Here is a 24,018-nt window from a genome sequence, read left to right on the forward strand (position 1 = left end):
CGCGCCCGCCGCCCCCGGAGGAGCTCGCTGGCCGGCCGCTGCCGCGCAGTTGCCTGGCCGCCCCCGAGGTAGCTGCGCCGCGGGCCTGCCGTCTTGGAGCCGCGCCCCGTTCCTGCGCCTCGCAAGCTGAGCCGAGCAAACTTCGCAGACCGGCCGACGCGCGGAGGGTACCACCCGGTGCCCCTGCGCGCCCAGGTGGGCGCAGGGCGTTCGGACTTTCGGGCATCGGGCTGCTTCTCCCGCGGCACCTGCTTAGCTCCCTTGCCGGGGACTCCAGAGGCGCCAGCACTTAGCAAACTTTTTCGCCCCCAAACGAAGGGGCTAGAGGGGGTGAGAGGAGAAGGAGGTCCCGCAGGTTGCGAGTGGCCCCGTAAGGCTTACCACTGGATCCCAACGAAGAAGGGCGCGGGGCCCCATCCCCGCGCCCGCCCTCCGACCTGGCTCCGGCTCCGGCTCCACCTCCGGCTCCGGCTCCGGCTCCTGCCCCTGTACTTCGGGCAGGAGCGCGGGCCGGGGTGCGGAGGGCAACGCAGCCCGCGCTGGGCTCCGTTGGGCCACCCGGCATAGCCATGCACGGCGGGGCGGGCTGCTTCAACCGGACCTGGCGCCGGGTGTCGGGGCTCCACGACACCTGGCCCCGGCGCTCGAGCAGCCTCCTGTGCCTGCCCGCCTTCTCCGCTGAGCCGGGGCCCGCGCCACCCCTGGCCCGCCGGCCGCCCCGCGATGGTGGTGGCCCCAGCGAAGCGGCCCCGCCGCCGCCTGCCCGTCCTCTGCTTCCCGATTGCTGCTTCTTCTGTTGCCGCGGCTTTCAACTTGGAGGCGGCGGTCGTGGAGGCGGCCGCGGGGCGCTGCAGTGGGACGCGCGCGGCTGCCAGCCTGCGGGACATGCTCCCCGCGCCAGCGCCTTGCTGGCGGCCATGAAGAAGCAGAACGTGCGGACTCTGTCCCTCATCGCCTGCACCTTCACCTACCTGCTGGTGGGCGCGGCGGTGTTCGACGCCCTCGAGTCGGACCACGAGATGCGCGAAGAGGAGAAGCTCAAGGCGGAGGAGATCCGGATCAGGGGCAAGTATAACATCAGCACCGAGGACTACCGGCAGCTGGAGCTGGTGATCCTGCAGTCGGAACCGCACCGCGCTGGCGTCCAGTGGAAATTCGCCGGCTCCTTCTACTTTGCGATTACGGTCATCACTACCATAGGTAAGGGCCGCAGGCGGCTCCCTGAGAGATACAGTGAGCGCGCGGCGCCCCGGGTCCCCTCCCGCAGCGCCCACTGTCCCTAGGGAATCTGCACCTCTCTGGCACCTCCGCGCCTCATGGCTAGGAACCCCGCCGGGGCTGTCCACCGTGCTACTGTCTAGGCCAACTAGTGAGCCTGGAGCCCTGAGGGCGAGGGCGGAGGCGTTACTTTTGCAAAGACATTGGAACGCCAAGAACAATTTCACAGTAGGCACCCACTCACCCACCGCCCAGTCAGGGGCTGCCAGCGCCCTGTGGGGTTCAAGCCTTACACTTTCTACCTGTTGGAGAGGGCTGGCCTGACACCCGAGGGACCCAGATGGCCTCAGGTGGCAGGCAGGAGGCTGCTCCTGCTGGTGGTGGTGGTGGGAGAGGCACTGACTCTTGCCAGCCTCCAGGCTGTCTTCAACCCCTTCTGAGCCCAGATTTAGGGTTCTGGAGCACGTATATGTTAGGGCCTTGGGGGAAGAATTTTCTCTCCGGGTCTCAGGGGAGGAGTGGCAGCAGGCGAGCTGCTCTGGGACAGATGTGGGTGGCCACTTCATGCTTCCACTTCAGAGAGGGGGACTATACATATTGTGTAGCAAGGGGGAAGTTTAGTCCTCTCGGGGGAACGGGTCCAGTTGGTACATCGTTGAGCTGCTCCCCTGTAGATCCCACACCCAGCACACTGTCCACAGAGCAAGATCTCTGAGGGTCCCTCGAGGCAGAGGGTTGGGAGATTTCCCAGGCATCAGGCTTTGAGACCTGTGGGAATGTGTGCAGGTGCCTTGATCCTAGTGGATGCGGTGCCTGCCCTGCTAGTAGGAGTCTGGCTGGTGTCTCTGTGGCTTGCCACTTGTCCCCGCAGGGCCTACTGCCTTTCTAGGACCTTCCCTTTGGACCTGTCAGGGCCAGCATGTGGCCCAGGGCTGAGCTCCTTCCTGCACCCCTATGGTTGTTTCTACCCCTGCCCCAAGCACAGGTCACTTTCCTCTTCCCCTTCTCTTGGGCCCCTTGTCCGACTTTCCTGGACCTTCTTCTCTAATTTTTCCTTGATATTTTCTTTGTCTGGAAAGCTCTGCATACTGGAAAGAAAGAAAAAAAAACCCCAAAAACAAAACAAACAAACAAACCCCCAAAACAAAACAAAACAAAAAAACCAAACAAACAAAACAGAGTTCTCAGTGCCATATGCAACAGGAAGCGCCGGCACAGGACGGCCTGTCTCTCCTTGGTTGAAAAGACTTTTTAGAGAGTCATCTTCTTTTAGATGTTTAATTCATTTGTGCATATTTTCATGTTCAAGGAAAGAAATTGTCCTTCTGTCATCTATATAAGCAGCTTTGGCCCCACTGGCCCCACACTCTCTGCCCAGCACCAAAACGTGGAAGATTCTTTTCCTCCCTGTTGTGTTTCCAGCGTTGGAGAGGGCCAGGGGGCGATTGCCATCATTTCTTTTAACTGTAGTTGTGACATGAAAATGTGCAAGTCATTGATTCTGGGGCACAGGAGCCTGTTTGCTGGACAGCTGGCAAGCAAGAAGTATGACTGTGAAGCCAGCCCTCCAGGGATGGGAGAGAACCCTCATTCCTTTAAAGGTGGCTTGTGTGATATAGTTGAGACACGGGTGAAACTGGCTAGCATGCCAGCTCTCAGTAGTAAAGCCTGCACATACGGTGTCTGGCTGGTCCCAAGAGATGAGCTGCCACATTGAGGAGAGAGCTGGAGTTAAACGCAAACCCAGAAATGTTCCAGTTTTCCTTAAAAAATAAATCATGGAGACAGATGAAGCGGTTATTGAGGTGTGTTTCTATTATTGATTCTGATCAGCAGTTCATGACATGTGTTCCTAATGGCTCAGACTTTCAAGAAAACACGTCAAAGGAAGTGAGGCTAAGTGAGGGTGGGGTCTTAGCCCCAGGGTGGTGGGCTCCTTCAACAGGCAACCAGGGGACATTGAGACATGTGCTGATTTTTCTCACTTCTTTAATGGGATTTTCAAATGATTTTCTCAACAGGAATGTTGGAATTCACACACACACACACACACACGCACGCACGCACGCACGCACGCACGCAGATAGGAATACATGCTCGTTCATAACATAGCCCCCTTCCCATGGAAAGATAATATACTTGGAGTCACAGATAGGGCTTGGAATCTGAATCCTGCTGTTTTATACCACCAAAGCAGTGTCATTTCCCAACCTCAGTTTCCCCACCTGTAGAAGAGCCACTGTGTAATACCCTCCTGACAGGCTGATTCTGAAGGGCTGAGGGGGATCCTCATGCCCACAGCTGCCAGGCAGAATATGGCACTTAGTAGGTGTGCAGTTCCCAAGCTTGGCCATTGGCTGTTTGAGCCTCATGCTTTCTAGCCTGTGAAGCTGCTTAGCAGAAAAGCTCACAGTTACAGAAAGCAAAGCACCTTTCCAGTTAATTCTGTTTTCTTCTTTTTAAAATATAAATGCAAATTAATGTGTTCTTAGGCCTAGAACAAAACCCAGCCCCAAGGCATACCATCCAAGGAATTGTCTCCTACTGGACAGTGATATTAATGAGTCAGGGTAATCTTGCTGGACATTCTTATTTTTAATCTAACCTTGAACGATTTCTGGGGTGTACGTCCACTTTGTACCCAAGTCTCAGGCTTCGGTGGGAGCCCCTACCCCGGTGTCAGCTAATGAACACATCTTCTCAGATACAGTTATTAGCTCCCTCTGTGAAATGGATTTTAAAAACATATATAATTACTTCACGAAAGGCTTTGGAGGAATCTTACATTGAATCTTACCTTAGCTCTCCTGGGAGCCCTGAGCACAGAGACTATTGTGATAACCAGGGCAGCCAGCTCTGTGAAGGGCCAGTTCCATTACATCTTTTATCTAGTTCTGGGTTCTGTGCTGCCCCAGTTGTGCTCTTCAATGTCCACACCACTTTTAGTTCTTGAGAAGGGATTTAATTGCTTAGGTCTCAACTCTCGAAGCCCCAGACCCTTACTTGTACCCTGCCCCTGCTTGTCTCATGGACAATTTGTGTGCTGTTTTTTCAAACCTATTGATGAAAGTGGTGGAAGTCGGGGGCACTGGGCAGTCTGCAATGGCCATGGGCTCTTTATCTATATTTGTTGTTCAGGGTGTGGCTGATGTCTTGGAGCTTGTGTAAGGGGTTCCTGATGGATGCAAACTTGTCACCTTCACACAGTAGGCACCTTAAGCCAAAATTATGACCCATGATGGGCCTCTCCCATGATATCACAGAGCTGGAATCTACATGTCACCTCTTTGTTTCGATCTAATATCTATGATCTAAGTTGTTATCACCTTCAGGATCATCAAAAAAGAAGAAACCAGATCTCGTCTGCGGAGCTGTGGAAGACTATTCAAAGACTGGTTTGCTGTAGGGGAAGGAGGGTGTGTGTGTGTGGTATTTTCCCTTTATGGTCATAGTTTGGAGGTGGGGAAAGCAATACATCAGGGACAGGGCTTTCCCCAGAGCCCCTGAATCCATCTGAAAACCAGTGGTTGCTTCAGGAATTGAAATGGCAGCCTTAAGATGAGGTCTGTGGCTGGGAGTGGGACACACCCTGAAAAAAGTACACAAGGGCTCCTGCCTCAGCTGGACAACAGAACATTGGGACCCTTGCCTTTCTGGTCCCGAAAAGAGCCACATGCAGCATTCTCAGGAAGTGGACAGCGCTTTCATTTTTTCCCTGGCACTCTTGGTGTTTTTTCTGGTCCAGGGCTTGCACTCTTCAAAGCACCTGCAGACTCTCACATGTACTGCTGTGGAGGCACTGGGGATAGTCTTGATGACAAGACCACACCTGGCCTCGACAGGAGCAGCTGGATACCCAAACAGTTGGTGGCAGTCCAGCACAGATGCAGTGACAGCAAATCCAAATGACTGCCTTAGCGTGTCCTGTGCCACTGGGTTCTCCCCCCCCCCACAAAACACACTCATGGGTTAGCCATTTGGATCCTTTTCATAGGTCTCTGTCCTTCAAGAAGTCTCCCAGCCTCCCTCTCCCCTTCCACTGCCTGCTGAGTTGCCCTGGTCCTCCTTACCTCCTTCACTTCCATTGTCATCACTCCCCTTTATTCTGCCCCCAACTGGAGCTGTCTTTCCTTCCCACACCTGCCTGCTGAACAGGAGTGAGCTAGGCTCATGCTCCCATCATCACCAGGCTGGCCTTACAGATGAGGAAACTGAGGCAGGCGAGGCAGCATCCACCTGGGGAGAAGGGCCAAACTTCAAAATTCAGAGAGGCTATGGAGGCTGTCCTTACTGCTGGCCCACCTATGTCATCGTCTCTGAGCTGGGTGGGCTTGTGGAGTGTCCCACCCATGTCTTTGTTTTGTCTCTTTTTGTCACTGCTTAGGAAGCCCACACAGTGAACCCCAGGGAGGGATCTAGAACTTGGTGCACTACAGGAAGGTCTGGGCGGGGTGCAAGATCCAGGGTCACAGCCATGTATAGGACACACTTCTTCCCTGGGCCCCTCCCAGCACAGCCTCCCTGGGCAGCTGGCCCTCCAGGAAACAGCTGCTCGTACGTGTCATGGAGAAGATAGAGAATTGGAGCAGAAGGGGGGTTCCTTGTGATTCTGGTGACATAAAAGAACCGCCTCTCCCTAGGTGTATGGAGACACAGCCTAGTGCTCTGAAGCAGAAGCGAGAAGCACGTAAGACCAAGCAGCTCCAGACTCCCAAAGCCTCCTCCTTCCCCACCTTGGTTGGCTCACCTGAGGAAGTACAGCTGCCAAGGGTGGAGCAGGAGGTGAACACAGTGGCCCTCCACATACCTGCTCCTGCATCCCTCCCTCCTCCAGTGCAATGTGCTCTCTCCCTTCTTCCCTTCCCACAAACCTGGGCAGTCTTTCAACCAGCGCTGTTGCCTCCTCCAGTCCATCATGGGGTTGGCATTCATTGCTCTACCATACGTATCGTACTCAATACTTGCACCTGTTTTTCCTTTCCACTTGCTATTGTATCTCTCAGCCCCCTGCCCCCTGCCAGTTATTTCTCCATGCAGTCGATGGTTCACCTCTCATCCAGCATGGTGTTGCTCTGTCCTTCAAGCACCTGCCGATATCATCATCATTGGGTCCTTCATCACTCCACCTGATGTGGTGTCACTAATTTCTACGCAGACCTGCTGTCTGTGCCCCTACTGGACACTGATTTGCTAGTCCTAGTCCTTTACGCACCTGCTAATCATTTCCCCATCTGACGATGAACCAACATTCCTTCTCTAACTGATTGCCCTGTCCCACAGAAATATCACTCATTCCTCCATGAAGACATCATTCCCGCCACTATTTGAAATCACATCCTTCTGTCCTACACAGACCTGTCATTTATCCCCATCTACTGTGGTAGCCCTCAGTCCTCCACACACCTGGCATTCATTCCTCCACCCACCACAGTGTCCTGGACCACCCACCTGGTCCTGCACATACATGTCACCCATTCCTGCATCTGCCGTTGTAGCATAGGTCTCCATCCACCTGTCATTCCTTCCCTGGCTGCCACTCTATAGCTCAGTTCTTCCACAGGTTTCATTCATTCCCCTACATACCACTGTGGCATGTGGTCCTCCATGCATCTGTCACTTGGTCTCCATCTAACACTATATTCTTGGTCCTCTGTCCACATGCCAGTCCTTCTCCCACTCACCACTGTATCCCTGGGTCCTCCATGCACCTGCCGTTCCATATTCAGGCCTATCACTTACCCCCATCTACCATTATATCTTCAGGCATCCACATACCTGTCATTGATTTCCAAATACACATTTAAGTCAGCTGGTCTCTCATAAACCCACCATTAATCTCATACCCACCACTGTATTAGCTCTCCACACACCTGTCATTCTTACCCCCTACCTGCCATCACTGTTACTAAAGGTCTCATGCACTTCCTATTGACTATCCCTCTGTATTCCTCACTGTCGGGGGCACCAGTGCTTTGTTCTCCCATCTGTCACTGTGCCACTCAGTCCTCCATGCACTTGTCACTCATGTCCCTACCCATCATTGCATTTCTTGGTCATGCATAGGCAGCTTATTCACTTCCCTACCTCACATTTTATCTCCTGGTCTCCCATGCAGTTGCCACTCAATCCCCTGCCTGCCATCGTGTCACTCAGCTCTTTACCTAGCTGTCATTTCCCCCAACCCTCATCGTACCCCACAGCCTGTTGTTCATTCCCCGTGTGACACTGTATCACTCCACCCTCTATGCAGTCCTCCTTCTCTTCCTTGTTCTCACATTGCATCACTATTCCTCCATGAACCTGCCATTCATCCCCTTTTAAAAATATCATGTCCCTCAGTTTTTACCCACCTGTCACTCATGCTGCCATCTGCCACTGAGTCTGGAGCTCCTCCTCCCTCATCTCTCTCTATCAGGCCTTGCATCACTTAGTCCTTCCCATACCTTCCCCTTCCACAGGGCCCAGCTCAGTTTTTGGTGTATCTGTCAGTCACTCCCCCACCTGCCGTTGTATTACTCAGATTATGGGGCAACTATCATTCATCTATATACCATAGCGTTTCCTTAATCAACACACCTCCACTCATTTCCTTCCCTCCCCATCTATCACACGCAGCCTCCACCTACTTCTCGTTCATTGTTCCCCCAAATGCCACTGTTGTCACTCAGTTTTATTTCCTCTATCAAAGCCTGTATCGCTCAGTCCTCTTTCCACCTATCCTTTACTCTTCTATCCACCATTTACTTTGTGGTCCTCCACACACATGCCGTCCTTTCCCCCTGGCCACGGTGTCAATCCTCCCTGTACCTGTCATTCACTCCCCAGTGCGTCAGCACTCTCCCTTCGCTCTCCCACCTTACACAGTGCCATCGCGTCTCCACAAACCTTTCATGACTCCGCCCCATCCACCATTGCATCTCTCAGTTCCCTGCCATTTATCCCCCCACCCCATTGAACCTCTTGGCCATCCACCATTATTCTTTTCTCTATCAGAAAGTGCACCACCAAGTCTAGCATATACCTGTCCTTTATTGGCACCTCCGCCATTGTGTCATCCTGGCCCTTGGGCACCTGTCACTTGTTTCCCTGCCCACAATTACATCACTCAGTTCTCATGCCCTGCCATGAATTCTTTTATCCATCATTGTGTCACTTCCTTCCCTATGCATGCCCAATCCCCCACTGTATCATGCATTCCTCTGGGTATTCGCTACTCATTCTCCCATCTGTCTTAGGCCGTTCGGTTCTCCTTGGACTTGCTCTTCATTCCCATGCAGCATCTCCCAGTCTCCCGCGAACCTGACATTCCCTCTCCCATCCGGCCTTACATCATTCACCCGCTGTCTGCCCTTGTATCACTTATTTCCCTGTGAAGATTCCACTTATTCTCTCATCCACCATGCTATCCCTCAATTTTCCAGGTATCAGTTATTCATTTTTCCACTTAACCCCGTGTCACTCAATTCTCCGTGCATCGATCATTTATCTCCCTGTGTGCCTTTTCAGGTCCCAGCTCTGTGCAATTTGTCATTCACATGGCATCTGCCACTGAATCTCTCATTCCTCCTTGAGCCAATCATTCATTTCCATGTCTGTTATTATTTTGCTTATTCTTCCATCAACCTATCACTCGTTGCCTCACCTGTGTTTGTGTCACTTTGTCCTTCATATGCTTGCTCTTTGCTGCCCCACTTGGTACTGATTGCTCATCCCCTTGCACCCATGTTCATTCCTCCATCTGCTGTTCTATCACACAGTAATCCTTGCACCTGCCATTCATTCTTCTCTCGGCCACTGTACCATTCAGCCTCTCGTGCACCCTGCATTCCATCTGGCCTTGTATCCCTCAGTTCTCCATCGTCCTGTCATTTATTTCTTCACCCACCATAGTATCACCAGGTCCTCTCCACATCTGTCACTCATTTCCCACTCCCTTTGGTTTGCCTGGTCTTCTGTGAGCCTGCCATTCACTTCTCCATCTGGCATTGTACCACCCAGCTCTTAGTATCGTATTCATTCTCCGTACAATATCGTATCCCTGGATTCTCCACACCCATTTTGTTCGTCTTCACGTCCTCTGTGGCATCACTCCTTTCATTCATCTATTGTTCATTTTCACATGCTTTGTTGTATCCCTTGGTCCTCTCCCCTGCTGGGCACGCCTCCATCTGCCATGGCATCACTCAGTTCCACCATGCGTTTCACCCATTTCCCATTCTAATCCTCTCTGCACGTGTCACTCACGCCTACCCAACAACTCCTCCATCCATCCATCTCTCATTCCTCCATTCACTACCATGTCCACCGGTCCTCCGACATCTGTACTTCCGCTCCTCGCACACCACTGTCTCACTTGGGCCTCCATGCACCTATCATATATTTCCCTGCCTACCATTGTATCCTTCGGTCATCCACATACCTGTCATTCCTTCCCCTACATTCACTTGTATCTCTTGGTCTTCCATGAGTCCATCATGAATCCCACCCCACCACTCGGTAGCCCAGTTCCCCACCCATATGTCATTCTTTCCCCCGCCTACTGTCACTATCACTCAGTCCTCTCTGCATTTATCATCCCTCTTCCCTTGGCCATTATATCACTCACATTTGTGAGCCCTTGTCATTCGTTCTCAGACCTCAATGCACTTGTCATTCATCCCCCTACCCACCATTGTGTTTCTGGGTCATCCACACAGTGGGCATTCACTTCGCCATCTGGCATTGCATCACATGATCTTCCATGCACCTGCCATTCAGACTCCTGTCTGCCACTGTATCACTGTTTTCTACTCATCTCTCCTTTTCTCCAGGTTCACAATCTTACCACACATTTCTCCACTCTATGTCACCCCATCCTCTGTGCAGCCTTCCTTATGTTACATTGTATCTCGACTCCTCCAGGAAGCTGCCATTCATTCCTTCATTCAAAATTGCATCATTCAGTTCTTTATCCACCTGCCATTCATTCTACCATGTGCCAGGGAATCACACCTTCCTCCATTATTTGTCAATCACTCTTCCATCTGCTGCTGTATTGTTCAGTTCTCCATGAAGCTGTCATTAATGCTGCCTCCTCAGTTGTATGACTTAGTCCTCCCTGAACCTGCTTCTTATCCTCTGCAACCACCATGGTATCACCTAGATCGCTGGGGACCTATAATTTATTCTATTATTATTATTTTATGTATTTGGTACAGGGTCTCACTACACAGCTAGGGCTTGTAGTGATCCTCCTGTGTTCTGCCTCCCCAGAGCTGGGATTACAGGCATGCGCCACCACGCCAGGTCTCTGTTGCTGGCTCAGCATGCCCAATGGTGGGACCAGCGTGACATGTGGTGCCAGGGATTGAACCCCGGTCCTTGCGCTTGCCTAAGAAGGTGCTTAACCCACTGAGCTAACTTGTCCCTTATTCCTCTATTATTGTATGCTTCCTTCGCCACAAGTTATTCATTTCTCAACTTCCATTGCACCACACAGTCTTCCACACCCCCTTAGTCCTGCACACACCCGTCAGTCACTCATTCACGTCTCCACAAAATGTCATGATGTGGCGGGACATTTTTCCCAAATGTTTCATTCCTTCTGTGACTACCATTGCCTCAGTTGGTTCTCTGCTTGCCTATCATTCATTTCTCTGCCACAGCATCTTCTGGACATCCACGCACCTGCTACTTTCCCCATTGCCTGCGGTACCTCTCTCTCCTCCAGGCCCTCATCCTTCATCTCCCCATCTGCTACTATGTCATTGTTTCTCCCTGAGTCTGCTGTTGGTTCTCCCTTGAACCACTTGCAACTTGATTCTCCATCACTGGTCCCTAACTGGCATTGGACCTTTGGGTCATGAATTGACCTGTTCCTTTCTCTGTCCCACAGAGCATCACTAAATCCCCTGCTATGCAATTGTCCCCATTCTGCTGTTACCGCCTGTATCTCAGTGTGCTTTGTGCACCTGTGATTCATCCCCATTTGCCACTACACCACTCAGTGCTCTGTGCCCCTGCCCACCATTGGGTCACCAAGACATCATTCATTTCTCTGGCCATCACTATGCCCCCCCACTGTTGTACTCCACACACACACACACACACACACACACACACACACGCACTCGTTCTCCCATTTGCTGCCATCTCACTCAGGTCTCTGTGCGCCTGCTGTGTGCTCTCCCATCTATTCTCATTGCGTCATTCATTCTTCCACCTGCTGCCACACTGGTCCTTCTACCAGGAGCCCATTATTCGTCTCCACCCATCTTCATGTCACACAGTCCTTCACACCCTTGTCTTGTGTTCCCCTACATCACTCCCATTGCTGTGTCAGTGAATCACTCTGTCCCCCATAACTCTGTCATTCGTTGTTGCTTCCATCTTGCACCATTCAGGTATAAGAACTTACCCTTCATTCCTCCACGAGTCATTTTATCACCCCATCCTGTGCCCGGGTGATATTCACCCCCCATGTGGCCTCCCCAGTCACTCAATTTTGATGCACCCATCCTCCACCCTCCATCTGCCACTGTATCATGTGGCTTTCCATGCACCGGCCACTCCCACACTTTGTCTTCATATCGTTCCATTCTCTCTGCACCTGTCACTCATCTCCTGCATACTTTTGTAATTCTCAGCTCCCTACACATCTGCTGTGTGAATCACACCTGCCACTGTATTGTTCATTCCTCCCTGAGCCACCCATTCATCCCTCATCTGCTAACGCAATGCATTCCCTTTTCCTGCCTTTGTGGCACTTGTCTACATGCACTTGTTCTTCATTCCTCTTCCACGATTGTGTCACTCACTCCTCCCTAAAGCTTTGGCTCATCCCCCATCTGCCATTGTATCACAGACCTCCCTGCAACTGCCATTCATTCTCCTATCCATGATGGTGTCACCGGGTTGCCAAGCACCTGTCATTCATTCCCTCATCCTCCCTTGAACATCAGTTCTTCTGGGCACTTGTCACTCATTCCCCCACCTGCCATGGTGTTGCTCAGTCCCAGGGCTCCTGCTCCCCCATGCCTGCACCTGCCCTCCTGGACTCTCACTCATTCCAGAGTGCTCCTTTGCTTGTCTCCTCGCTCTTTCATTCATTTCACCTTTTCTCTCTTTTTCATTCCGTTGGGTAGACCCGTCCCTCCCTCCTGATGTTCTGTGCCTGTATGAAGCATGCGGGGGTGAGCACACAGTGACCAGAGATGTAGTATGTCTTGGTGTCTTGGTGGTCTTGCTGTGGGGTTCTCCAGAGTGTTCCTGTCCCGTTACCTTCTTGTCAAATGGCCACCAACCCTAGTCATTTTTGATTTTTAGAAAATTTTACTGAAGCTGGATATTCACATGGAAAACTTTCATTTCACTAGTGTGTTGCTCAATGCATTCTTGTAAAAAAAAATGCCCATGTATCCTACACTTAGATCAAGTATCAGATATAAGGATACTCCAAGGCCCAGCTTCTTTTTGAGTACCTCTAGTGACAGGCAGCTCATTATCTCAGTGCCATGAAGTGTACCTATGTGTGTGTATTCAAGAGGCTGTTGAGGTTATTTCTTTCTCTTTTTCTTAATGTATTTTAGTACAGGGTCTATGGGGTCTCACTGCACAGATCGGACTTATAATGATCTTCCTGTTTTCAGCCTCCCAAGTGCTGGGATTACAGGCATGTGCCACTATGCCCAGTCTCAATCACCATCTCATCGTGCCCTAGGGGCGGGGCAGGCATGCACGCCAAGGATCGAATCCCTGCCGCTGTGCTCTGCCTAAGCAGGAGCTTTAGTCTGCTGAGCTATCTGGCCGGCCCCTGTTGAGGTTATTTCTTGAGCTCTAGTCTGCTTAGCCACCATGTGGAAAGGAGGGGCTTGCGTGTATGTGTAGGAGGCTTCTTAGAATGTCGCCAGTCTCAGTAGTGGTCTCATGAGGAGAAGCCTGCAAATTTTCACTGAGAACCTAGTACTTGGAGCTTGAGACACAGGAGAGGACAAAGATCTTAGCCAGCAGATGCTGGGAAGATCTGGATCAGGATGGATGAACTGATCAGAGGAGCTGTCCCAGGAGCTTCTGTTCTTCTCAGTCAGGATGCAGGAAGCAGTCTCACATATCAGCTTTGTCAAGACTAGGGATGCAGAAGCAGAGACGCCCAATGCCTGGCTTTCACAGAGCCACAGAAAGTAGGAAACAAGTATCTCTGTGGGATGGGCTGGGCCTGGAGGGTCTCAGGGCAAAGCACTGTGGAAGGTCAGAAGCGGCAGAGGAACCTGCTTCCCTCCATGGCTAGCTTTAAAGGAGGACACAACGCAGTGGTCATGCTTGCAAGAGAATTTTCCCAAAGAACATTTTCCCAACTTGGTCCTATTGCCAATGTATGACTTCCTGTATCTCCACCCTTTGGTCTACTACCATGGTTACCTACAGGGGCTGCCATCTTGTCCTGTCCATCCCATTTCCTCAGAAGCAGATGGTCCATAGCTTTGAAGGCCATCACAGACTGCAGCTCCACCCTGGCCCCGACTCACCCCTTCTCCCAGCTCCTGCTCTGCTCCTTGCCCCTGTCCTCAGTAGACGTCTGTATTGGGCTGAGGAGCAGACTGAGTATGTCTGCTCCTATAGGGTTGGCAGTGCCCTCCTGGGCTGTCTGGGCATTGGAAGGCCTTGGAAGGTGCTATAGCCTTGAAGGAGAGCTAAAGCTTTTCACAGCAGATGACAGGGTAGAGACAGAACTTCTCACTTCCTAGGCTTGGATGTGTGATCTCAGTCCTCAGGGCCACTGTGAGTGCCAGGACTCCATTAGGCACCAGGCTGGCAGAGATGCCCACCTGAGAAATAGCCTTCAGCTGTCACTGGCTCTGCAGGATGTGCCAGGTGACACTCATTCAGGAAGGGGACAGGCCTCCGCTTGGGCCTGAGGGTACATGCCATGTGAATCAGACTTTCATTTTTGGCTCCTGAGTCCTCAGCCTGTTTGTGGCCTCTTTCTCTCCCCTTTTCCCCTGCCACACTGTAGGATATAATTTGTATGGCAGTGCCTATCTCAGGGCCCTGGCCCTGACATGTCCTCTTGCACGATATGGAGGTTGTCCTCACTTCTGTCTTCTTATGCTGTTCAGGAAGTGATGAGGGTGCTTGGACTGCTCTCATGAAAGCCTCTTGAGGGACTATGGCTGTGTCTTATCTCAGGGTCTTGACTGCAGGCACGTGCCAGGATCCAGAGGGTGTTTGTTGATTGGCTGCATGATGGACCCTCAGGAGCAAGAGGGTCCTACGGCCAGGAATGTAAGTACAGGAATCATATGCAGTGTTGGAGGGTACTCTTGGCCACAGAATCAGAGGAATGGACAGTAGTACATGTCCGCATGATCCTGCAGATGGCTGGGGGGGAACTTGAGTGGGGCTGTGGTGTCAGCTCAGCTGGGCTGAAGTAAGCTACCCACGTGTGTGTGGTGAGCTAGATGGGTGAAGAAGAGACTTAGAGACAGATTCTGGGCTTCCCTATCTCAGGCAGAAGCTTTGTTTTAATGGCTATATGTCCATTGATTGGCAGCAGGTGCATCTTTGGAGGCCAGGCAACTCTGCAGTGTGGGCATAGAATTCTCATTCATGGCTCTGGCTCTAATGGGGAATAGGCCAACTTGGGATAATTTGCAAAACTGCTCTCATATTTTTGGGTGAGCTTGGGAGAGAGAGTTTATAAAAAAAAAATAAGGAAAATCTCCTCAGCATACCGTGACCCCATAGTTACAAGAATACCTTCAGTTCTGCCCCCCCCCCAGTTGTCCTCCATCATATGTGTCTGCTGTGTTTATCATTTGGTTAGAATGAATCATTCTGAGATTGTGTTCAGCTGCTTGTATCTGAGAACTGGAGAAATAAAATAGTGAGTAGAGTGAATAGCAGTTTTACCTTTCTCAGAAAGCCTGGGACAGGCAAATGGACTGTTCCACCATGTCGTCAGAACCCTGCCTTCTCAGCCATCCTGTGTTGCATTTCATCCTCAGACTAATGTCTCTTGGTTCTGAAATGGCTGCTCCACCTCCAGCATCCTATGTGTCAGGAAGAAGGAAGAACAAAAGTCAAAGGCATGTGTCAGCTGACTTTGCCACTTTCCGAAGAGCTTTCCTCAACAACCCACCCAAGATCTTCTACTTGCATCTCATTAGCCTGAGCTGTACCTGATGGTCAACTCTAGCTGCAAGGGAGCCTGGAACATGTTGAGTTATCCTCCTTGAAGTAGGCTGAGGTGCGGCTGGTGAGGAAGGAGTGAAAAAGGGAAGACAGGTATCCATGGCATCTTTGGAAGGATGTGTGACATATCAGAGCCTCCTTTCTACTTAACTTTATATGAAACATTACTTTTCATTTCCATAGTCTGAAGGGACCTTCATTTTAATGGCTATATGTCCATTGACTGAACATATCCTTGTCTACAGACAACAACTCAATGCATTTATTTTAGCTTATTCATTGTAGACAATACTGCATTGGACATCTTTGTGTCTAGTCCCCCCGGTCCCTCCACCCAGGTGTTCTGCAGGTGGCAACTCAGATTGGATCAGGAGAACTCAACTGTGATATTGTGTTGTTCTCTTCAGCAATGGCAGCACAACATGTGGGTCATTTGATTTCTCCATAGCTGCAGCAGGCCTTGGCACTTCCAGGAAACTTTGTGATATCCTAGTGCTGCTCTTCTTAGTCTTTAGTGTGGCATTTGAAAGGTCATGCAGGGTGGGAAGTCTGGCACCACAGGTAAGAATCCATGCTCACTACAACATAGCTGGTCAAGAGGGCTCTGAACACAGCTGGCGACACAAGGAATAGACCTGAGGGCTTCAGGTATCTCTAGGGATAGGCAGGTAGGCATTACCCCTGGTTCCCTGTGCCAAGCAGAGCTGTAGCCTCCAGGATGCTGCCATGGTTAGTGGAAGGCTGCAGAACATGCTCACCTTCCTTCCTGGCTGGTGGAAGACAGGATCCCGGAGGGGGTGTCACACACTGTAGAAGTTTGCTCTGTGTATTTGTCACTGGTGCTGTCTGGTTCTCAAGGAAATCCCTTTTCCACCACCATCTTTTTTATCAACAGCTTGTGAGATAGAGGCAGAGAGTACCCATTATGCCCAGAAGGCACAGAGAGGTCAGTGACTTGGGCAAGGTCACACAGTGGGTTTGGGACCTGAGGCCTGGTCTCTTCTCTCCAGCTTGTCTACCTTTCTGTGACCCCCACCTCCTTGCCTGAGTCCCCTGCCTGGGATCACAAAGAGAGCTAGCCTTGGTGCTGAGCATCTGATAGTCAAAGAACTGAGAGGTCCCCTGGTCCAGCCCTGCCTGGAGGGAAATTTTGATTCCTACAGATCCAGGGTGCTCACTATCCCACTAAATTAGTAGGGAAAGGTAGGTGTGGAATCAACATAAAAACAAAGGATAGAGCACCTCTGATGGCTCATTTTGGTGTGCTGATGGGAGCTCTCTGGAGCAAGTGTAATCTCTCATTCTGTGGCCACACAAGAGTTATCATTCATGGCATGCCCTTGGGGTTTTCGGTCTTTATAGGTATTTTGTGTAGTAACTTCATTCTCTTAATAATCCCTAGTGATAGCTTTTTCATGTATCCCCATCTTATAGAGGAGGGTAGGGGAGATCAGAGACGTTCAGTAACTTGCCCCAGGCCACCCAGCTAATGAGTGGCAGAGAGGAGTTAGGTCAGGGCAGTCTGTGTTCAGAGCCTGTGCTCATCACTACACTGTTCTGGGCTGCTGCTCTTGACGCTCTGTATCAGTCAGTGGGGACTGTGTAACAAGTCAACCACAGAAGAGGCTTAAAACAGCAATTGTGGCCCAGAGCCTGTGGCTCCACTGTGCCGAGCGCTGCAGAGCAGAGCACTGGGCTGAGAGCTTTCACACTCTGTGCCCAATGGTGACTTGTTTTCCCCCAGATGGTGCAAAAGGACCAAAGAACACAGAGAACAAGTCAGGGCTCCCTGAAGGGCACAGATGTTTCTTCCCTAAGCCTGCAGCAGAGCAGGTCATGTGACCAAGGCTGAAGCAGGAAGGAGGGAGGCTCCTTCTGCCCTGCTGAGGGCACAGTGGAGGTGTGGTTTCTCGCTGCTGTCTGGCAGGGACCTTTCTGTGCCTCCTGCCATGACCTTGCCGGCTTCCTCTCATAAGCATCGTGTAGTGATGGAGCCTCAGCTTCGCCCCGGTTCTGACCACGTCACAGTGATGAGACGCTGCACCATCTTCTTACCTATGTGAAGTGTGATCGAAGAGCACCTAGAATACTTAAATTTAAAAAAAAAATTACATTGGAAGGTACATTGTCATTAATCTCCCTCAGAATCCTCCTGCTTGCTTCAGAGATGCTTTTCCCCCTGTTCTTGCCACTTTCAGAGGCAGCTCTGGGTGTCTTCTCTCTTAAGTGTCTGTAGCTACCATGTCATGGCTCCCTCAACGTCTGGAAATAGCTCAAAACATTAAGGTCGTCTGGTCATTTTGACTCTGGGTAAGACCTGGGAGATGCTAACGGCCAGATCCAGTGAATAAGGTGGACAAGGACACAGAATAATATGTTACGGACCTGCCTTTCCACTGGATGGCACCCAGCAGCCGCAGTATTGTATTATTTTAATCACATCCCACAAAGACACTCACAGAAAAGGACTTCCAGACAGCCTTAGAAAGTGGCAAGAAGCTAGGAGTGGTGGCACATGGCTGTAATCCCAGCACTTGGGAGACTGAGGCAGGTGTATCATCGTGAGTTTCATGAATGTCCGTCCCTCGCCTGGCGCAGCTTAGGCCCGGCCCAGGAGTTTCAGACCAGCCTGGGGCTGCAAAGTCAATTCAAGATCAGTCTTAACTACAAAGCGAGACCTTGTCTTTAAAAGAAAAAGAAAAATCAAGAAAACAAGAAAAAAAGAAAAAAATTCTACTGTGTTTATAATGAGAGGAAGTATTTTGAGGGACATTAATGGAAACCTGTCTTACAACAGTAAAAGTTTTAAAATTTAAATGTTGGGCACCTACTTTGATCACATTGCATACAGCAACCATTCTGCAATCTACCTTTGCTAGATAGGTGTGCTGGAGCCACTGTAACAAAGAACTGCAGTCGAGGGAACTTAAGCCATGGAAATGTATTTTCCCGTAATTCTAGAGTCCAGAAGTTCAAGGTCAAAGTGTCAATCTGGAGAAAGGTCAGTTTTCTTGCAGGCCTCCCTTGTCAGATTACACACGGCAATCTTCTTCCCTTGTGCTCACAGGGTCGTCCTGTGTGCATCTGTGTCCAGGTCTCTTCTCTTTCTGTTGGCCCCCCGTCATGTTGGTGTAGGGTCCACCTGATAGAGCTGCACCAGAGATTTTGGGAATTAGGTCAGCCGCATAGTAATTTGGGGTATGTGGTAGGACACATTTTGGCTTCTTACCCCTTCATGGCCCCTGTGAGGATTAGATGACATCAGAGAAATGCCAGTACTTGCTCAGAGCCTGCTGCGGAGAAGTCACTCGGCAAACATTGTTTGCCTGGTAAACAAGCCAGTCACCTAGTGTCTGTTGCACTATGACACAGAAGGCTGTGCTGCCCAATGTCTTGGAGTCCGTATCGAAGTCAGGCTGTGTTGGGCTGACAGGACTAGGTCAGAATGGGTCGGGGCAGAGCCTGGGAAGACAGTCCTCTGCTCGAACTAGTGGGGGACAGAAGGCAAGCCACTTTGATGACCTTAGCCTCAGTGTCCCCACTTGTAGGCTATGGATGATTCTGTCTCCAGTGTATTTTGGGGTATATGACATCGACATCCTTTCATGTTGTTTTCTTAATTGGATTTTAAAAACAGGTAACATGCAGCATTTCTGCAATTTAAACATGCATTAATGTTAAGCATTCTGTGTCATTATTCTGTTATGGTTGTATATAACAACACGCAAGTCCTTATCTTTAAGAGATATTGAAACATTTCTGGATGAAATGTCTGAGACTTGAATCCCAAGGGAGGTGAAAAAAGGCTCAGAGGAAACCAGGTTGGCCACACGTTGGCCATTGCTGACACTCTAGTATTCATATCTAGGGGTTAATTTTACCTTTTTCCCCAATCTAAGGATGTATTTGAAAATTTACATGGTAAAAAATCAGATATGGAAACTCAGCCAACATGTGGAGTGAGCACAGGCCTCCTGTCCTGCTGAGCAGCCCCTCAGGAGGGGTCAGCCACTGGCTCAGGGAGGAGGGCAAGCCTTCAGCTCTCCTGGGGCCCTGGTCAGCACGTGTCTGTCTTTAGGCTCTGACATTGTTTGGAAATAGGCAGAATGAGTGCCAACATTTGTTGATTTGTCAAACAGCCAGCTCTTAATTTTGTGATAGTGGGTTATCTATCTTGATATTTGCTTTTATATTTATAAGCATTTCTTTTATATTCTTTAATTTTACTTATTTTTTTCCTAATTTCATATGCTGGAGGTTTTTTAACTTTACTTCTTTTCTCTCTCTCCCTTCCTCCTCTTTCTCTTCTTTTCCTTGTCATCCTTCTCTTCTTCCTAGTCTTTTTCTTTTCTCCTTCTCCTCCTTCTCTTCCTTCACATTCTTTGACTTCTCCATCCTCTCTGTCTCTGTCTCTGCCTCTGTCTGCCTCTCTCTCTCTCTCTCTCTCTCTCTCTCTCTCTCTCTCTCTCTCTCTCTCCCTCTCTCCCATAGTAATAAATATACTAGAGGCTATATATTTTCCTCTGTGTGTCACTTTGGCTGCATCTCATAGGTCTTATAGCATCATTTATTTGTAAATCATTTACAAGTGATTTTATTTTTCTTTAATCCAAGAGTTATGTGTGTTTTAATGTCACATATGTGTGTGCATGTGCACACACACACACACACACACACACGTTAGTATGATTAGAAGCATGAAACTTGGAATTGAATTACCTGCCGTTTACTAACTATATAACCATAGGCATGTATTTCATCCTCTTTGTGCTTGGTTTTTGCCACATATAATATAGAGATTGTATGCTCATTTGTTTTTTTAAATTTGATTTTTAAATTTAATTTAATTTAATTTTGAAGAGTAAAAACAAGGGCAAGAACAAAAATCAGAAACAAAGATAGAAATAGGATAACATACAACAATGCATATATTACAGATTTTCAAAACAAGAATAGCTGATTAACAATGGTTGATATATTATCTATTTATTATTTATATAATAAAATAGATAATATATGATGCTCAGATTAACAGATATAGTTGTATAAGGTTGGACATATGATTGAATATTACCACTTGCTTTCAAGAAACCTTAAATTTTTGTTCTTGTCTCTCTTTCTTCTTCTCTTACCTTTTTAATTTAAATTTATTTCAAAGAGAGTATAGTAATAATTGATATGAGATTACAATTGCTACACAATTAGAAGATCAAGACGAAGGGCATTCAAGCATGGATTTGTATTACACATTGCAGTCCTCGATGTAGTTGCGTAGATGTAGATATCAGCATACAGAGTTAGTCAAGGTGAAAAGTCTACACATAAACTGCTATTTTCAAAAACCTGATGGAAATTCTTTACATACACCTCAGCTATATACTTTTATATTTTTAAATTTATTTTTTATTTTTAAATTTATTTTTTATTTTATTGAGAAACAAATGGCAATGAGACAGTTTCAAAACTGATTAATAGGACAGTTTCAATAATTAATACAATGTATGTTGTTACCTTCTTAGTGGTTATCCATAGTACAAGATGCAGACAAGATATTCTGTCCAAACACTATTAGTGCAAATCTTTCTTCTCATTGAATTAAGTGAAGGTAGCTGTATATCTATCCTAACTATTCTGCATATACAGATACAAAATTGTCCTTCCTTTGTATCCTCTTTTTTTGTTTAGTCTTGTCAGAAATGGGTATTCCATTGATGTCTAAATACTATAGGTATGTAAATTCATCAAAACAATCCAACACAGTCCAGCAGTTCACAATAGTAGTGGGTTATCCACAGAAGTTGTTGACTTGAGCCTTTCACAGCTCAGCATATTAATATAGCTTTATTTTATATACCTTGTTTTTATACTTTTCTGCTGGATAGTTAAGACCAAGATAAAGCAAGACCTGTATGACAAGAAATGTAACTTTGGTATCTGATAAGGTCAGTTAAGTAGCCTCAGGATTTATCCTGTAACCCTGTACTGCAGTTTGAAGATCCTTTGTCAGTGTCAGCCATATGGATGAGTCACAGCCATTGCTTGACCCATTTGCTCTCTGTGAAAGCCTGAGAGAATATTTTCTCTTGGAGGTGACTCTCCTTAGGCACACTCTATGTCATCAATCATGTTGCTCTGTGGCCCCATAATCTCCTTGATCAGAAAATTTGGGACACAACTGCGTTACATGATGTTACAGTATAGGTTCTCCTATGTCCTGAGTCTTCACTGACCTTGAAAGACTATGGTCAAAATGTTGGCTGTCCTTGCAGCCCTTCTATTTCTCTAATTTTTGGTCTGCAAACTTAGATTGTTAACCCTCCAGAAGAGAAGCTTATTATTACCCTACAACATATGCAGTTGGGTTTAACTCTACTATCTTTCTGACTGTCAAAAATCCTAGGCATAACATGGAACAGGTACTTTCCATCAAATATTGCTATGTTAAACATTAAGTCCCTATGTAATATGGAGATAAAATTTTAAAAAATGAAAAATATTTAAAGAGTATGAATAAACAATTACATATTTTTACACAGAAATTTATAAATCTAGCCATATACAGCATTGTAGGACAGTCCTGTGACTGTTTTTCTTTTTTCTTCTGTCTTTTTTCATTTATTACCCACTAAAAAAACTTTTACTTGAGAGACAGTAGGTAATAATTGGTATGTCATGACAAGAAGTACATATTTAGAAGACCAGAATGACAGGCATTCCAAGCATGACCCTTCTGTTACACATTGCTATCTTCAGTGCAGTTGCTTGGTTCACAGGTATCAGCATATATAGTTAGTCAGGGTGAGAATCCTACCAATTAACTGCTAGTTTCAAAAACCTGCTGATGTTTCTCAGGATCATTGGCTTGCCCATCTTGTGCGTATAAATGTATGGCTTTGTCCCTGTCCTGTTTCCTAGCTTTTCTCCTTGCCCTCTCCTCATTGTCCAATCGTCAAGATCTTGCTTTCCTTTTAATTGTGTTATACCTTTCTATTTGTATTTCTTCTTTTGATTTCTTATACTATATTCTTATACAATATTTACACATGTGAGTCTAGTTTATTTCACTTATGAGTATATCTTCAAGTGGCATCCACTTATATATAAATGCTTCAAGTGTATCATTCTTTATAGCTGAGTAATATTCCATTACATAAAAATACCATGTCTTTTTCAACCATTCCTCAGGTGACGGGCATCTTGGTTGTTTCCAAGAATTGACTATCACAGATTGTGTTGCTATAGACATGGGTACACACATATCACTATGATATGACGTTTTCAGTTCCTCTGGGAGAATTCCCAGTAGGAGGATAGCTGAGTTGAATGGGATTTCCAGTTCTAGTTTCTTAAAGAGTCTCCACACAGATTTCCATAATGGTTGCACCAGTCTCCATTCCCACCAGCAGAGGAGACATCCTGTATATACACTTGCATGTTTCCCCACTACCTTTTTTCCTGTCTTGTCTCCTTTCTCACCTCTTCATTGTTTAATCCTTAAGTTCCACTTCTCTTCATTTTACTGTATCTGTTAAACCTTTCAGGTTTTATTTCTTCTTTCATTTTCTCTTACACTAGGGAGACAATATGATATTTGCACATGTGGGTCTGGTTTATTTCACTTATAAGTATAGCCTTTACTTGCATTCACTTACCTATGAAGAATTTGAGTTTGTCTTTCTTTATAGCTGAGTAATACTCCATTGTATAAAAATACCACATCTTTTTCATCCCTTCCTTAGGTGATGGGAATTTTGGTGGCTTTCAAGATTTGGGTTTGACAAATTGTGCTGATATACACATGGGTGCACATATATCACTATGTTATGATGTTTTAAGTTCTTTTGGGAAAATACCCAAAAAGGGAATAACTGGATTGAGTGAGATTTTCAATCCTAGTTTTTTTAAGGAGTCTCCACACTGATTTCCGTAGTGGTTGTACCAGTCTGCATTCCGGCCAGCAGTGCAGAAGGATTCCTTTTTACCTTCAGCCTCTCCAGCATTTGTTATTAGCTAATTTCTTTTTCTTTTCTTTTCTTTGTTTCTTTCTTTCTTTTTTTTTTTTCTAGAACTGGGGATTGAACTCAGGCCCTTGTGCTCGCCAGGCAAGCACTTATTCTATGCTAATTTCTTTAAGATAATCATTTTTTCTGGGGTGAGATGGCATCTCAATGTTGTTTTAATTTGTATGTTTTGAATGGCTAGTGATGTGGCATTTGCTTGTTTTTTGAGACAGGATCTTACCATGTAGGCTAGGCTGGCCTCACAGAGAGGAGAGCGAAAGAGTATGAGAAAGGAATTAAGATGTGTTTTGTACATATGCCAGCTCCATGCAAGGAAGCTGAAGTACTGAAATCATGTACTAATACAAACAAAAAAACTAAACAAGAGGTAAATGAGGTTTAATAAGATGGGGATTTTTTATTTTAGTAATGATGCATGTCAGATAGTCTTTTGGCTTTTTCTTGAGTCTCCACAAAATAAAAGAAGATGAAATGAAAAATGGAGATAGTAGTACCTATCTAGGGTTGTTGAGAAGATTGTTGTTTTATTGTAAACATTTAAAACAGCTAACATGTTCTCCCTAAGCATTTTTCTAGTGCATAATTACATAACTCTTCTTTCTTTCTTTCT

The 24,018-nt window shown here is 47.6% G+C and overlaps 1 protein-coding gene across 1 annotated transcript in view; it reads left to right on the forward strand.

The window, feature by feature from the left end:
• Positions 1-917: 917 nt before the first annotated feature.
• Kcnk9 (potassium two pore domain channel subfamily K member 9) overlaps positions 918-24,018 on the forward strand; it is a 65,655-nt gene continuing 42,554 nt past the window's right edge. The window contains exon 1 of the mRNA XM_004638933.2: positions 918-1,200. Coding sequence (XP_004638990.1) covers positions 918-1,200 — 283 coding nt within the window. The remainder of the gene's footprint in view (positions 1,201-24,018) is intronic.

Source organism: Octodon degus, unplaced genomic scaffold, assembly GCF_000260255.1.
Source record: "Octodon degus isolate 3935 unplaced genomic scaffold, OctDeg1.0 scaffold00104, whole genome shotgun sequence".
Taxonomy (NCBI): domain Eukaryota; kingdom Metazoa; phylum Chordata; class Mammalia; order Rodentia; family Octodontidae; genus Octodon; species Octodon degus.